Source organism: Zalophus californianus, chromosome 3, assembly GCF_009762305.2.
Source record: "Zalophus californianus isolate mZalCal1 chromosome 3, mZalCal1.pri.v2, whole genome shotgun sequence".
NCBI classification, from domain to species: domain Eukaryota; kingdom Metazoa; phylum Chordata; class Mammalia; order Carnivora; family Otariidae; genus Zalophus; species Zalophus californianus.
This window is the reverse complement of record NC_045597.1, coordinates 97,183,444-97,199,797: the sequence shown is the minus strand read 5'-3', so window position 1 is coordinate 97,199,797 and position 16,354 is coordinate 97,183,444. Positions and strand designations below refer to the sequence as shown.

General features: G+C 38.7%; 1 protein-coding gene and 1 non-coding gene across 8 annotated transcripts in view; both read left to right on the top strand.

The window, feature by feature from the left end:
• Positions 1-14,983, top strand: part of DPP10 (dipeptidyl peptidase like 10) — a 1,417,029-nt gene extending 1,402,046 nt beyond the window's left edge. For 4 of the 7 annotated variants that reach the window (XM_027590078.2, XM_027590077.2, XM_027590079.2 and 1 more), the window contains exons 25-26: positions 10,708-10,781; positions 12,563-14,983. In XM_027590078.2, the coding sequence (XP_027445879.1) occupies positions 10,708-10,781; positions 12,563-12,697 (209 nt within the window). In that variant the 3' untranslated portion in view covers positions 12,698-14,983. The remainder of the gene's footprint in view (positions 1-10,707; positions 10,782-12,562) is intronic. The other 3 variants (XM_027590083.2, XM_027590082.2, XM_027590081.2) reach the window with 1 other exon arrangement.
• LOC113921097 lies at positions 11,477-11,583 on the top strand. The gene has a single exon (XR_003519505.1). It is a non-coding gene; the product is annotated as a U6 spliceosomal RNA (small nuclear RNA).
• Positions 14,984-16,354: the final 1,371 nt, after the last annotated feature.

Here is a 16,354-nt window from a genome sequence, read left to right as displayed (position 1 = left end):
TGAGAGAGAGAGCATGAGAGGAGAGAGGGTCAGAAGGAGAAGCAGACTCCCTGCCGAGCAGGGAGCCCGATGTGGGACTCGATCCCAGGCCCTGGGATCATGACCTGAGCCAAAGCCAGTCTCCTAACCAACTGAGCCGCCCAGGCGCCCACTAAAAAGGTCTTAATAGCAAAGATGATATCAGCTCTTTAACTTAACTTTACAGCATGCCAGGTCATTATTAGAGTTTAGATCAATACTTATGTACCCATACACATATATAGGGTGTAGATATGTATATGTTAATATACAGTGTATGTATATACAGAGTGTGTGTGTGTGTGTGTGTGTATTTGAATAAATAGGTAAATGGGAGAGAAGAGACAAAAATCCCCCTTAGGTAGAATTTCCAAATTTATGTAGATACACACCCTCAAGGAGGCAAAGCTTAACTTTCTTCTTCCCCTTTCAGAATGGGTTGCACTTAGTGATTTGCCTCTAAAGAGTACTGTATGGAAAAGGGAAGAAAGAATAACTTTACAATGGAGAAACTTGATAATACCATCTCAGCCAGGTGATCAAGGTTAACATCAACAGTGACAAGTCATGTTGATGGTATGCACCCTTGATATCACTTTATGAGAATGGCACTCTCTATGGTCTTGTCCCAAAAACCCTTAACCTCAGTCTACTATAAAAAAAAAAAAAACATCAAACAAACCCAGATGAGGAACATTCTAACCCATACTGCTCAGAATTGTCCAGGTCATCTAAAACAAGTCTGAAAATTTCTCGTAGATCATAAGAGATTAAGGTGTCATGATATCTAAATGTTTCTTCCTTGTAACAAATGGACCATAATAATGTGAGTTGTGAACAAGAGAGGGAACTGGGTAAGCAATCTACATGAACTCTCTGTACTGTCTTTGCAACTTTTTTGAAAATCTACAACTATTACAAAATTTAAAAAAATAGAACTTAGATGATGCCATACCTGTGTTGGATGAAACATTATGTAAAAGAGAATAAACATTTTGATGGACATTAGAATCTTGTTCTAGGTATTAAGATATTAGTAGTAACAAAAAATAGAAAACTAAGTACTGAGTACATTTCAGAAAATGTACCAAAAGCTTTTAATGTTATACTACCTGTTTTCACAAAAATATTGGGCAGCAGATGCTATTATCTTGTTTAACTGATTGGAAAAATAAATTTATGGAATTTATATAACTTGCCAAAAATCATACAACCACTAATTCATAGAAAGGGGGTTGGAATCTGGCATGAAGGCTCTTTTTCATTGTGCTCTGAAGCTTCAACTGTGAGAATAAATTATATTTGAGGTGAAAGTATTTCACGTCTGGCCATTACCCTAGAATATATTAGTGCTATTCAAATTTCTCTGTCAATATGTTGCAGCTATTAAGGTAAATCATGTTCGGGGCGCCTGGGTGGCTCAGTCGTTAAGCATCTGCCTTCGGCTCAGGTCATGATCCCAGGGTCCTGGGATCGAGCCCCGCATCGGGCTCCCCGCTTGGCAGGAAGCCTGCTTCTCCCTCTCCCACTCCCCCTGCTTGTATTCCTGCTCTCACTACCTCTCTCTCTTTCAAATAAATAAATAAAATCTAAAAAAAAAAAAAAAGGTATATCATGTTCTTCCTACCTCACTTAGGCACGGATCTGGTTCTTCACTCACTGATAATACGCAAGCAGAGGTTCAGCACTGGTCACTTCAAAGGAAAAGCGCAAACACATGCACACACATACACACAACTCATATGGGTATGGCGGACTATAGGTGCTCAATGACATTATAATACTATCATTATTAATATCTTCATCAAAAACAACCAGCAAATTAGTTCACTAAGACAATTATACCTTTAACATTCCTGTTTTAGGAAGTAAACAAATGACAAATATCAACAGGCTTCACACCAGAAACTAAACAAAAAAAATCCAACTAGGGATGCCTGGGTGGCTCAGTCATTAAGCGGGTCTGCCTTTGGCTCAGGTCATGATCCCAGGGTCCTGGGATCAAGCCCCGCATTGGGCTCCCCGCTCGGCAGAGAGCCTGCTTCTTCCTCTCCCACTCCCCCTGCTTGTGTTCCTTCTCTCGCATTGTCACTCCCTGTCAAATAAATAAATAAAAAATCTTAAAAAAAAAAATCCAACTATACTTTTGTACATTTATCTTTTCAGTTCCATCCATGCAGAGAAATTCTGAAGTCCCTTTTAAACTTTATTTTTATAACAAATGAGCAATATAACGGGTCATTTTACCTTAGTCATTACCCCAACTTATCACCATTTATCATAACTTACATTTACTGAGCAATTTGCAAATTTATTTAGAAGTAACATGGTAATACTCCCATGGAGTACAGTAGGAAGATGTTGAAAGGATCTTGGGTAGATTTTAAAAAAGATTTAAATGGTCTTTGGAATCTTTTATTGTCTGCTATGTGGTAGGATTAACTAGTGTCACAGCTAGTCTGACAAAGACACTTAAAAAAATGATTGGCTTAAAAGTTATTTACAGGGGCCTGGGTGGCTCAGTCAGTTAAGCATCTGACTTCAGCTCAGGTCCTGGGATCAAGCCCAGTGTGGGCGTCTGCTTCTCCTTCTGCCCCTCCCCCTGCTCGTGCTTGCTCTTTCTCTAATAAATAAAATCTTAAAAAAAAAAGTTATTTACAAACATTTGAAGATGCACAAAGTATAGGAATAAATAGCCAGGCAACATATGAGCAAAGTGCTGTACAAAGAGATCTGAGTGATTCATCCAAGATGTCATAGCTACTTAGGGCAGTTCTATACAACTCTGGTCGAGGGCTGAGCAAGATGGCGGAGGAGTGGGCGATCTGGATTTCCTCTGGTCTCAGGAATTCAGCTGAATAGGGAGCAAACCATTTTGAACACCTACGAATTCAACAGGAGATCAAAGAGAAGAATAGCAACAACTCTCCGAACAGAAAAGCGACCACGTACTGGAAGGTAGGACGTGCGGAGAAGTGAATCCGAGGCGATATTCGGGAGGATAGACGGCGGGGGAGGGGGCCTCCGTCGGCCGCTTCTGGCAAGTGATAGAGCCGCAGAGCACAAAATCGGAACTTTTAGAAGTCGGCTCCGCTGAGGGACGTCACTCTGGTGGCTAAGCTGAGGGTGGAACCCTCGTGGGACAGTGTGGTCTCAGGACCCTCGGGGTCACAGAAAGACCGGGGGTGCCTGAGTGTGGCAGAGCTCCCAGGTATTGGAGCGGGGAAGCCGGCTGCAGAGACGGAGCCGAGGCGGGGGCTCTCAGCTCGGGGTTGCCATAAACTGTGATCCGCGGCCCAGTCGGGCCACTGCTCCTCCAGCAGGGACCCAACAAGTGGCAGATCCGGGGAGACTCCTCTTCCTCTCCTGGAAGGAGTGGCATGGGAGCGCACCACAGGGATCTGCTGGGTTTGGAGACTCCACACAGGGTCAGGTGCCAGAGATAGAAACACTCGGTCACAGGCTGGGTGAGCGCGGAGTGCGGCCGGAGACCGGGCACAGGAGTGACTGACTGCTTTTCTCTGGGGGCGCACTGAGGAGTGGGGCCCTGAGTTCTCGGCTCCTCCGGGCGGAGATTGGGAGGCCACCATTTTCACTCTAGTCCTCCAAAGCTGTACCAAGAGCTTGCAGGGAACAAAAGCTCCTGAGAGCAAACCCGAGCAGCTTGCTTAGCCCGGACCGACAAGGGCGGGGCAATTCCGCCTCCGGCAAAGACATTTGGGAACCACGGCAACAGGCCCCTCCCTCAGAAGATCAGCACGAACAGCCAGCAAGCCAAGACCAAGTTTACCGATCAAGGAGAACGGGAGAACTCCAGCGCTAGGGGAATACTGCACATAGAATTCATGGCTTTTTTTACCATGATTCATTAGTTTTTCAAAGTTAATCTTTTTTTAGCTGTTTTTTTTTTTGAATTTTTCTTTTTCCCTTTTTCAACCAACATCAATCCCTTTTTTAAAAAAATATCTTTACTTCTCATTTTTAAAGTCATACTTTATCCCTTAGTAGTAGTTACCCTTATTTTTGGCATATAAAGTTGTTCTCTCTTTAAAATTTTGAGATAAGTTTCTTCTAACGGATCAAAATATACCCTAAATCACTAGTGTATGGCTTTGTTCTAGTCTCCTGCCTGATCACATTCTCTCCCTTTTTTTATTCTTTTCTTTTTTTTAAAATCTTTCTTTTTTCAAACAACTTCTTATCAATTCCTTTTATAAAATCTTTTATAATTTTCATCTTTACACTCATCTTCCATCCCTTCATTGTATCAACTCGGATTTTGTACATATATAAGTCTTTCTTCCTTTAAAATTTTAGGAGGCACTTTCTTCTAAAAGACCAAAATACGCCCAAAATTTAGTGTGTGGCACTGATCTATGCACTAGCCTGATCACATTTGATCATATTCTGTTTTTTTTGTTCTCGTTTTGTTTGTTTTTATCTTTTTCTTTTTCTTTTTTTCTCTTTCTCTTTCTTTTCCCCTGGTTTCAGGTCTTTTCTGATTTTTTTACAGTATATTTGCTGGGGACGTTGTTAACCTGTTAGCATTTTGTTCTCTCATTCATCTATTCTCCTCTGGACAAAATGACAAGACAAAAAAAATCACCTCAGCAAAAAGAACAAGAGGAAGTACCATCTGCCAGGGATCTACTCAATACGGACGTTAGTACGATGCGGGACCCAGAGTTCAGAATCATTACTTTAAAGATACTAGGTGGGGTGAAAAAAGTGTGGAAGTTATTAGAGAAACCTTTCTGCATAAATAAAAGAACTAAAATCTAACCAAGTCGAAATCGAAAAGGCTATTAATGAGGTGCAATAAAAAATGGGGGCACTAACTGCTAGGATCAATGAGGCAGAAGAGAGAATCAGCAATATAGATGACCAAATGATGGAAAATAAAGGAGAAAAAGAGAGATAAACAACTACAGGATCACAAGGGCAGAATTCGAGAGATAAGCGATACGATAAGATGAAACAACATTAGAATAATTAGGATCCCAGAAGAAGAAGAAAGAGAGAGGGGGGCAGAAGGTATACTGGAGCAAAATATAGCAGAGAACTTCCCTAATGTGGGGAAGGAAACACGCATCAAAATCCAGGAGGCACAGAGAACCCCTCTCAAAATCAATAAAAATAGGTCAACACCCCGACATCTAATGGTAAAACTTACAAGTCTCAGAGACAAAGAGAAAATCCTGAAAGCAGCTCGGGAGGAGAGCTATGTAACCTACAATGGTGGAAACATTAAATTGACAACAGACCTATCTACAGAGACCTGGCAGGCCAGAAAGGACTGGCATGATATCTTCAGAGCACTAAACGAGAAAAATATGCAGCCAAGAATACTATATACCCAGCTAGGCTGTCACTGAAAATTGAAGGAGAGATAAAAAGCTTCCACGACGAACAAAAACTAAAGGAATTTGGAAACACGAAACCAGCCCTCCAAGAAATATTGAAAGGGGTCCTCTAAGCAAAGAGAGAGCCTAAAAGCAGTATAGATCAGAAAGGAACACAGAATATGCAGTAACAGTCACCTTACAGGCAATACAATGGCACTAAATTCCTATCTTTCAATAGTTACCCTGAATGTAAATGGGCTCAATGCCCCAATTAAAAGACACAGGCTATCAAATTGGATTAAAAAAACAAGACCCATCCATATGCTGTCTGCAAGAGACTCATTTTAGACCCAAAGACACCCCCACATTGAAAGTGAGGGGGTGGAAAACCATTTACCATGCTAATGGACACTAAAAAAAAGCTGGGGTGGCAATCCTTATATCAGACAAATTAGATTTTAAAACAAAGATTGTAATAAGAGATGATGAAGGACACTATATTATACTAAAAGGGTCTATCCAACAAGAAGATCTAACAATGGTAAATATCTATGCCCCTACATGGGAGCAGCCAATTATACAAGGCAATTAATAACAAAAGCAAAGAAACACATGGACAACAATACAATAATAGTGGGGGACTTTAACACCCCCCTGACTAAAATGCACAGATCATCTAAGCACAAGATCAACAAGAAAATAAAGACTTTAAATGAAACACTGGACCAAATGGACTTCACAGACATATTCAGAACATTCTATCCCAAAGCAACAGAATACACATTCTTCTCTAGTGCCCATGGAACATTCTCCACAATAGATCACATCCTAGGTCACAAATCAGGTCTCAACCGGTACCAAAAGATTGGGATTATTCCCTGCATATTTTCAGACCACAATGCTTTGACACTAGAACTCAATCACAAGAGGAAAGTCGGAAAGAACTCAAATACATGGAGGCTAAAGAGCATTCTACTAAAGAATGAATGGGTCAACCAGGAAATTAAAGAAGAATTTAAAAAGTTCATGGAAACCATGAAAATGAAAACACAACTGTTCAAAATCTTTGGGATACAGCAAAGGCAGTCCTGAGAGGAAAGTATATAGCAATGCATGCCTTTCTCAAGAAACAAGAAAGGTCTCAAATCACAACCTAACCCTACACCTAAAGGAACTAGAGAAAGAACAGCAAATAAAGCCTAAACCCCACAGGAGAAGAGAAATCATAAAGATCAGAGCAGAAATCAATGAAATAGAAACCAAAAGAACAGTAAAACAGAACAATGAAATGAGGAACTGGTTCTTTGAAAGAATTACAAGATTGATTGACCCCGGCCAGATTTATCAAAAAAAAAAAGAGAAATGACCCATATCAACAAAATCATGAATGAAAGAGGAGAGATCACAACCAACACCAAAGAAATACAAACAATTATAAGAACATATTATGAGCAACTCTATGCCAGCAAATTAGGTAAGAGGGAAGAAATGGATGCATTCCTAGAGATGTATCAACTACCAAAATTGAATCAGGAAGAAATAGAAAACCTGAACAGACCTGTAACCACTAAGGAAATGGAAGCAGTCATCAAAAATCTCCCAACAAACAAAAGCCCAGGGCCAGATGGTTTCCCAGGGAATTCTACCAAACATTTAAAGAAGAATTAATACCTATTCTCCTGAAATTGTTCCAAAAAATAGAAATGGAAGGAAAACTTCCAAACTTATTTTATGAGGCCATTACCTTGATCCCAAAACCAAAGACCCCATGAAAAAGAAGAATTACAGACCAATATCCTTGATGAACATGGATGCAAACATTCTCACCAAAATACTAGCCAATAGGATCCAACAGTATATTAAAAGGATTATTCACCATGACCAAGTGGGATTTATCCCTGCGCTGCAGGGTTGGTTCAACATCCGCAAATCAATCAACGTGATACAATACATTAACAAAAGAAAGATCAAGAATCATATGATCCTCTCCATAGATGCAGAAAAAGCATTTGACAAGGTACAGCATCCTTTTTGCTAAAAACTCTTCAGAGTATAGGGATAGAGGGTACATACCTCAATATCATAAAAGCCATCTATGAAAAACCTACAGCGAATCTCATTCTCAATGGGGAAAGCTGAGAGCTTTCCCCCTAAGGTCAGGAATGCGGCAGGGATGTCCACTATCACCACTGCTATTCAACATAGTATTAGAAGTCCTAGCCACAGCAATCCGACAACAAAAAGAAATCAAAGGCATCCAAATCGACAAGGAGGAAGTCAAACTCTCACTGTTTGCAGATGATATGATACTGTATGTGGAAAATACAAAAGACTCCACCCCAAAATTTCTAGAACTCATACAGGAATTCAGTCAAGTAGCAGGATATAAAATCAATGCACAGAAATCAGTGGCATTCCTATACACCAACCACAAGACAGAAGAGAGACAAATCAAGGAGTCGATCCCATTTACAATTGCACCCAAAACCATTAAGATACCTAGGAATAAATTTAACCAAAGAGGCAAAGAATCTGTACTCAGAAAACTATAAAATACTCATGAAAGAAATCGAGGAAGACACAAAGCAATGGAAAAACGTTCCATGCTCATGGATTGGAAGAACAAACATTGTGAAGATGTCAATGCTACCTAGAGCAATCTACACATTCAGTGCAATCCCCATCAAAATACCATCCACTTTTTTCAAAGAAATGGAACAAAGAATCCTAAAATTTGTATGGAACCAGAAGAGTCCCCTAATAGCCAGAGGAATATTGAAAAAGAAAATCAAAGCTGGCAGCATCACAATTCCGGACTTCCAGCACTATTACAAAGCTGTCATCATCAAGACAGTATGGTACTGGCACAAACACAGACACATAGATCAATGGAACAGAATCGAGAGCCCAGAAATGGACCCTCAACTCTATGGTCAACTTATCTTTGACAAAGCAGGAAAGAATGTCCAATGGAAAAAAGAGAGTCTCTTCAACAAATGATGTTGGGAAAATTGGGACAGCCACATGCAGAAGAATGAAACTGGACCATTTCAGTACACCACACACAAAAATAGAGTCCATATGGTTGAAAGACCTAAACGTGAGACAGGAGTCCATCAAAATCCTAAAGCAGAACACAGGTAGCAACCTCTTCAACCTCAGCCACAGCAACTTCTTCCTAGAAACATCGCCAAAGGAAAGGGAAGCAAGAGCAAAAATGAACTGTTGGGATTTCATCAAGATAAAAAGCTTTTGCACAGCAAAAGAAACAGTCCACAAAACCAAAAGACAACCGACAGAATGGGAGAAAATATTTGCAAATGACATATCAGGTAAAGGGCTAGTATCCAAAATCTATAAAGAACTTATCAAACTCAACACCCAAAGAACAAATCATCCAATCAAGAAATGGGCAGAAGACATGAAGAGACATTTTTCCAAAGAAGACATCCAAATGGCCAACAGACACACGAAAAAGTGCTCAACATCGCTCAGCATCAGGGAAATCCAAATCAAAACCTCAATGAGATACCACCTCACACCAGTCAGAATGGCGAAAATTAATAAGTCAGGAAGCGACAGATGTTGGCGGGGATGCGGAGAAAGGGAAATCCTCCTACACTGTTGGTGGGAATGCAAGCTGGTGCAACCAATCTGGAAAACAGTATGGAGGTTCCTCAAACAGTTGAAAATAGAGCTTCCATACAATCCAGCAATTGCACTCCTGGGTATTTACCACAAAGATACAAATGTAGGGATCTGAAGGGGTACGTGCACCCCAATGTTTATAGCAGCAATGTCCACAATAGCCAAACTGTGGAAAGAGCCAAGATGTCCATCGACAGATGAATGGATAAAGAAGTGGTAGATATACACAATGGAATATTATGTAGCCATCAAAAGGAATGAGATCTTACCATTTGCAACGATGTGGATGGACCTGGAGGGTGTTATGCTGTGTGAAATAAGTCAATCAGAGAAAGACATATATCATATGACCTCACTGATATGAGGAATTCTTAATCTCAGGAAACAAACTGATGGTTGCTGGAGTTGGTGGGGGGTGGGAGGGATGGGGTGGCTGGGTGATAGACACTGGGGAGGGTATGTGCTATGGTGAGTGATGTGAATTTTTCAAGACTGTTGAATCACAGATCTGTACTTCTGAAACAAATAATGCAATATATGTTAAGAAAAAAAAGAAGAAGATAGCAGGAGGGGAAGAATGAAGGGGAGTAAGTTGGAGGGGGAGATGAAACATGAGAGGATGGACTCTGAAAAACAAACTGAGGGTTCTAGAGGAGAGGGGGGTGGGGGGATGGGTTAGCCTGGTGTTGGGTATTAAAGAGGGCACATTCTGCATAGAGCACTGGGTGTTATGAACAAACAATGAATCATGGAACGCTACATCAAAAACTAATGTTGTAATGTATGGTGATTAACATAATAATAAAAAATTTTAAAAAAATAGCTTTGGAAAAATTAAGGCTAAAAATATACAACCCTGGTCTCCTGTGCTGTATACTTCAGAGTCTTGGATCTCAGGTTCAGGCAGAGAGGGAAGCTAGAAGGAAACAGAAGAAACCAGTATGATTCATATTAAATATTGAGCCCATGTAGACTAATTTCTCAACATGGTGTAGTTTTTTTCTCATTTAAAATAAAACAGAATGTCAGTATCTAATGGAGACTGAGCCCCCGTAATCCTCAGAAAGGAACAGAAAGATGGTTTGCTATATTACTATGCAGTTAGGCATTCACTACATTGAAAATGTTATAATTGTATAACATATGTGAACAATCAGAAATAACAGATGATAAAATAAACTTAAATACTATCCTGTACAATAAGCAGAGCCTTAGTAGTAGCTTCTGTTTCAGTTTTTTTTTGTAATGTATAGTATTTTTTTTTATCAGTTTTATCAGCATTGTATCTTACTGATTTTTCAAGTGACTGCCAGGTATCAGTTTTTTATTTTATTTTTTATTTTTATTTTTTTAAAGATTTTATTTGAGAGTGAGAGAGTGAGAGAGAGAGAGAGAGAGAGAGAGAGAGAGAGAGAGAGAGAGTGGGAGAAGGGGCAGAGGGAGAGGGAGGAGCAGATTCCTGACTGAGAGCAGGGAGACTGATGTGGGGTCTGATCCCAGGACCCTGGGATCATGACCTGAGCTGAAGGGAGATGCTTAACTGACTGAGCCATCCAGGCGCCCCATGCTGGGTTATCAGTCTTTTAAATGTGCGATGTATGTAAAGTATAATAATTTCTTGAAAAAAAAATGATACAAAAAGTTCTAATTCTAATAAATGCATTTCCATCACATAATAAAATTTTATTTCTTACAGCAAAAGTCCATTTCCAGCATTCAGCAGAATTAATTAAACACCTAATAAAAGCTGGAGTGAATTATACTATGCAGGTAAGTCACTTTTTCAAAAGGCTGTTTTCCTACCTTGGTTTTTCAGTTGTGGGATATAGAACAGAGCTTCTGTACTACTCCATCCCCCTTGCTATTATTTTTTAACTGTGATTTTTAGGTACCAAAGATGGTGAGCTTTTTTCCTAATTATGCTGATAAGCTCATGGTTTATGTGAATTGCAAAAACTTTCAAAAATGTCTTTTTCTTCTCAGACTTTTATTTCTATCAGTAATAATGAATTGTTTTTAAAAGAGTCATGTTCCATTTCCCTTCTAGTCCCTTCGTTTTTCCCTCACTTTCTATTACCTTTATCATAAAAGGTAGGGGAAAAAAGTGGTTTGAAGCAATATTGAGAAAAAAGGAGAGAAGAAAACATTTACATCTGTGCATTCAACCACATGTAGTGAATAGTACCAAAGATTTACTTTATAATGGTCACTATGGTAGGTGGGTAAGACAGACTTTACACCTTTGAGGACTTTCAGTCTGAGGGAGGAGTCACAGAAGGGACAAAAAAAAAAAAGCAATTTTAATTTCTCAGCATTTGAAAGAACTAAAAGTAGTTCAACATATCTATAAGCACAGGTACCAGGGTTAGGATGATGAATGAAGAAGATGTAGAGATAAACAGATAATAGATCATGCCACAAACAATGTGAAGGAGTAGGGGGCTTTATTTAGATCACTGAGGGAGGTGCTCACTTTGGCAGCACATATACTGAAACTGAAACGAAACAGAGAAGATTAACATGGCCCCCATGCAAGGATGACACACATATTTGTGAAGTGTTACATATTTTTTATATAGAACTGTTCAAATACGGTGTCGTACATCTGAAAATAATGTAACACTGTATGTTAACTGGAATTAAAAAGTTTGAAAAAGAATTAAAAAAAATAAAAGTGATGTCATCTTAATAGTAAAAAATAAAAATTTAAAAAAATTAAATAAAAACTTTATACCCAGGAATTGACAAATATCTGTATTTGTAATTTTAGAAAAATTACTTATGTCATTTATATTAGAGGGGACACTGTCAAATTAAAACTTATACTAGACAAGGTTAAACAGACAAGGCAGGCTTTATTTAAGACTATTGCAAGAGGGGAGAGAAACTAAACTCTGTTGAAACATAGGGCTGGGGAGCTTAGAGTAACTGGGGTGGAGGGAATCATAGGCCATCTGCATTGGGTAGTTCACCTTACCAAATGGAAAAGTAAACTTCCTGTTTATGACAGGAGGTAGTTTTACAATGTGGAGCAAGGGTTCTACCCTCCCACAGGGAGGGCTACTCTCCAATATTTACATTTCAGAGAGATGGTTTTTAGATCCTTGAGAAAGACATTTCCTAAATTGTAAAACTGGCAAGACTGGAAGAAGATTTACATACAAAGGGGCAGAGAATTTACAATCGCAAGTTTTCTAAAATAGCTCTAAGAAAAGAAAGGTCAAGGCCCTAAGTCAGGAAGAAACGGATCTCAAATTTAGTCAAATTAAGGGGACTGTTAATGCTGTCCTGGTCAACAGGAACATAGAAAGCTCTACTTTTTCCAACCTAGTTCTAATTTAAATACATAAAAAGCTGTAGTTTGTCTCAATTATTATTACAGGATAATTTAAAGAGAAAAGTTTAGCACAAAAACCCAGAGTTAAATTAGGTCAGATTTTGGTAAGATATTACTTTCCAAAGTTCCCTTGCCACTGGGGCTAAAGGAATGAATTTTGAGGGACAGTATCTGTTTTGGTAACTTTCAATCTCTTTCCCCCTCAATATGTTAGGTCTACCCAGATGAAGGCCATAATGTATCTGAGAAGAGCAAGTATCATCTCTACAGCACAATCCTCAGATTCTTCAGTGATTGTTTAAAGGAAGAAATCCCTGTGTTACCACAGGAACCGGAAGAAGATGAATAATGGACCCTATTTATATAGAACTGAAGGGGATCTTGAGGCTCAATGAAACCTAACCAAGAGACTGTAATATTGTACATGCTCCAGAATTTCAAGGGCAGCTTAAGGAGATGACACTGGAACAGCACACTCAGAGACAATGAACTAGAATTTGAATACAGATGTCCTAGTCTACTGTGTTGCCAAGGGTGCAGAACCTGTTTCTTTGTGTAAGGAAGGTCAAAGGGTTGGTTTCCTGGGAGAAATTAGTTTTGCATTAAAGTAGGAGTAGTGCATGTTTTCTTCTGTTATCCCCCAATTTGTTCTGTAACTAGTTGCTCTCATTTTAATTTCAGTGGCCACCATCATCTTTGCATATGATGCATACTTATCAGTACCACATCCCTGATCTTTGATGGCTGAGCTGCAACCTAACACCTTACTGTATCTTTACAATAAGTGCAATTCCTTGTCTATTATTATGCTTAAGAAAATATTCAGTTAATAAAAAACAGTATTTTATGTAATTTCTGTTTATAAAAAGACATTATTAAATGGGTCAAAGGTCATGTAGAAATATGGATTTCAGCACCTTCCAAAATTCAGCCAGTTATCAGTAGATACAGTATCTTTAAATCAACACACGAGTGTATGTCTCACAATATATAGACACACGTGTGCATATACAGTCAATAAATCTATCTTTACATGTTATTCATTCTACAAAGGATAAACTTCTGATGAATTAGAAGAGATGCTCTTTTACAGGCTATAATGGATGCTTTGTTTAATGAGCCAAAAATGATGAAACATTTTTCCAACTCAGATTCTAGCTATTGCTTTCCTATAAATGTTTGGGTTGTGTTTGGTATTGTTTTTAGTGGTTAATAGTTTTCTAGTTGCGATTTAGTTTTTTGAATATGATACCTTGTCACATGTAAATTAGATACTTAAATATTATAGTTTCTGATAAAGAAATTTTGTTAACAATGCAATGCCACTGAGTGCTATTTTGCTCTTTTGGTGGAGAAGGCTTTTTTTAAAACACTTGGTCCTTTCACTTCTCTCTCTCTCAAGCAGAATCAATTCTCATTTTCATTGTAAAAGCAAAGAGCTGGATTATTTCATTTGCCAGTTCCTATTTAGTATTCTGTGCCTGCTCACTTCATCTGTTACTGTTTAATTTAAATCCTTTTGGTGAGAATTAGAAATGAATTATTTTTTATTCATTGGCCAAAAAAGTTCACAAACAGCAATGTTTGCTATTTAATTTGAGTTGAAGGCACAAATGCATTAATTCCTGTGTACTGACTTGCAGTAGTAAGTAACTGAGAGTGTAAAATAAACTTGACTGTATGAAGTCAAATTTAAGTCATGAGAATATTAAATTTGGTGACTAAAATCACTTTGGTGACTTAAGGGATCTTTTGGAAGATGTCTGAAAGACTGTAATCGAGCTTAGAAGTTTAGATAAACCTAGGCAGTGTACTGTGTTTTCGTGGTTTCTCTTAAATTCCTCAGGACAGGCTGGATTCTCATGACATCAAGACACCAGGAGGAAACTCAAAAATGTCACAGAACCGCTCAGTAACTCTCCCATTTTCTTGAAGGATCAACCCCCAAATCTGGGTATTTTGAAGCATATAAATTGTTTTTTGGATATTCAACTTTTCTTCTGGATGCTTTGGAATTGTGTCTTCACTGCTCCGCTGGATTCAGTTTAAAATGGGAAAGGCTCACTTTTCTGAGAGACCCATTTCAGGTCTTTTTCAAGAATAGTAAACACATTTTTTAAAAAATAAGTTTAATGTTAAAAAGGAAAGTTTTGCCTATTTTATTAAGATGGAAATTTCTTTTTAGGCTGATTTGAAGTCCAACTGAAGCTTTTTAATCACTATTTTAAATTTCAACCACTAGAGTTTTTTATGATGCAAGTAATTACGTTGTCTGAAAGATGTGGTTTTATTGAATGTCTATTTGAGCAACATTTTAAAAGTATTTACCTTTTACTGTTCATCATTTCTCTTGTTTTATTACTATTATCAATGTTTATCTATCTTTCAATTAATTTAATACAGTTTCTAATGTGAAAGACATTTGTCTGGAACCCACTTTCACCTTAAAGGCTAAATGGATCTCAAATGAAGACATACTGTTTAATAGGAAGGTGGAAATTTTTCATCTCCATGATTCTTTGAGTTTTAATCATTGGGCCACTTTAGAAAAGGGAATGCTTACCTACACAGACACCAACTATTAAAGGAATCACGTAACAACTTTGTCCTTTATACATTTGCCTTTGGTTATATCCAACTATTTCACGTGAATTTGTGCATTCTGAGGGTTTCCTAGAACTCCAGCAGCAAGCTTTTCAAGTGTGATCTGCCCTTTAAAGTTAAAAAACTCAAGATAAAATAAAAAATTCTATAAAAACAGGTAAGCAGTATCAAATCATCCATAAACACATAACTTTTTGAAACTATTTTAAAAGAGAAAAGTGTTGTTTCTTTTTTTTTTTTTTTTAAATGTTCACTGCCTCCATTGAGGTCTCTAATTCAACAGCTAGAGACTAAAGAGTCCGCGGGATCTGTTTGAGTTTCCTGGGAACTAAAGGAAGATGCTCTTCAAAACCTGGGTCTCAAAAACAAAAAAATGGCTCTCGGTTCACCCTGAGAGTGTGTCTCTTCTGACTGTTTATTTAGTAAAAAATTACTTTTGAGGGTCCTTCACATTCCAGTTGTAGATTTACTAGAATGAGGTGACCTGAACATTGGTCTCTACCATACAGGGAATTATTTGTCCTCAAGTGGTAGGCTTTGAAACAGAAGAATCTGGAACTGAATTGCTCTCAAGTTTCAAAGGTCATCGAGGGTACATGGTTTGTATAAAGAATCATGTATGAAATACCTCTTGTGTCCCTCCTCAGATGCTCTCACCATCTTCACATCATACAGCAACAAGCAGTGCATAAATAAAACCTGACCCCTCAGCTGCACTCTCACTTTCTGTTCTGGGGATTCTCTGAAGTAACGTTAGCTCTCTACTGGAACCCACTCATCGCCTATGCATTACGAATCTACATAAGGATGTTAGTACGTATCCACACTGAAACCCAGTTAATGGAAGACGGGAACAGTTGAGTATATGTTCCCCATTTTCTTTTTCTCTCTCCCTCTCTCTCTCTTTCTTTCTTTTTAAAGATTTTATTAATTTATATGACAGAAAGAGAGAGCACAAGCAGGGGTAGCGGCAGGCAGAGGGAGAGGGAGAAGCAGGCTTCCCACTGAGCAAGGAGCCTGATGTGGGACTCGATCCAGGACCCTGGGATCCACGACCTGAGTGGAAAGTAGACACTTAACCAACTAAGCCACCCAGGCGTTCCCCTCCCCCATTTTCTTTCCTTAGAAGGCCCCATGAGACTCAGCTGCCCACAGCTGACTGTGGGCAGAAACATTGTTCTGTTTCCCCCTTCCCCATTCCACTTGGCTCAGTTCCTCACTTGTATCTCCTAGAATCATTTCTCAAAATAAAATAAACATGCATCAGGCCCTCCTTTCTGGGGAAACCCTTTTGCCCACAGGAGTTTACCTTAAGGATGAACAAACAAAATGAGAATAAAGAAGTGCTTCCTTTTCAGTTTAGAATACGCTGCTTTTCCCTAAAATTTCCCGGATGCTTACT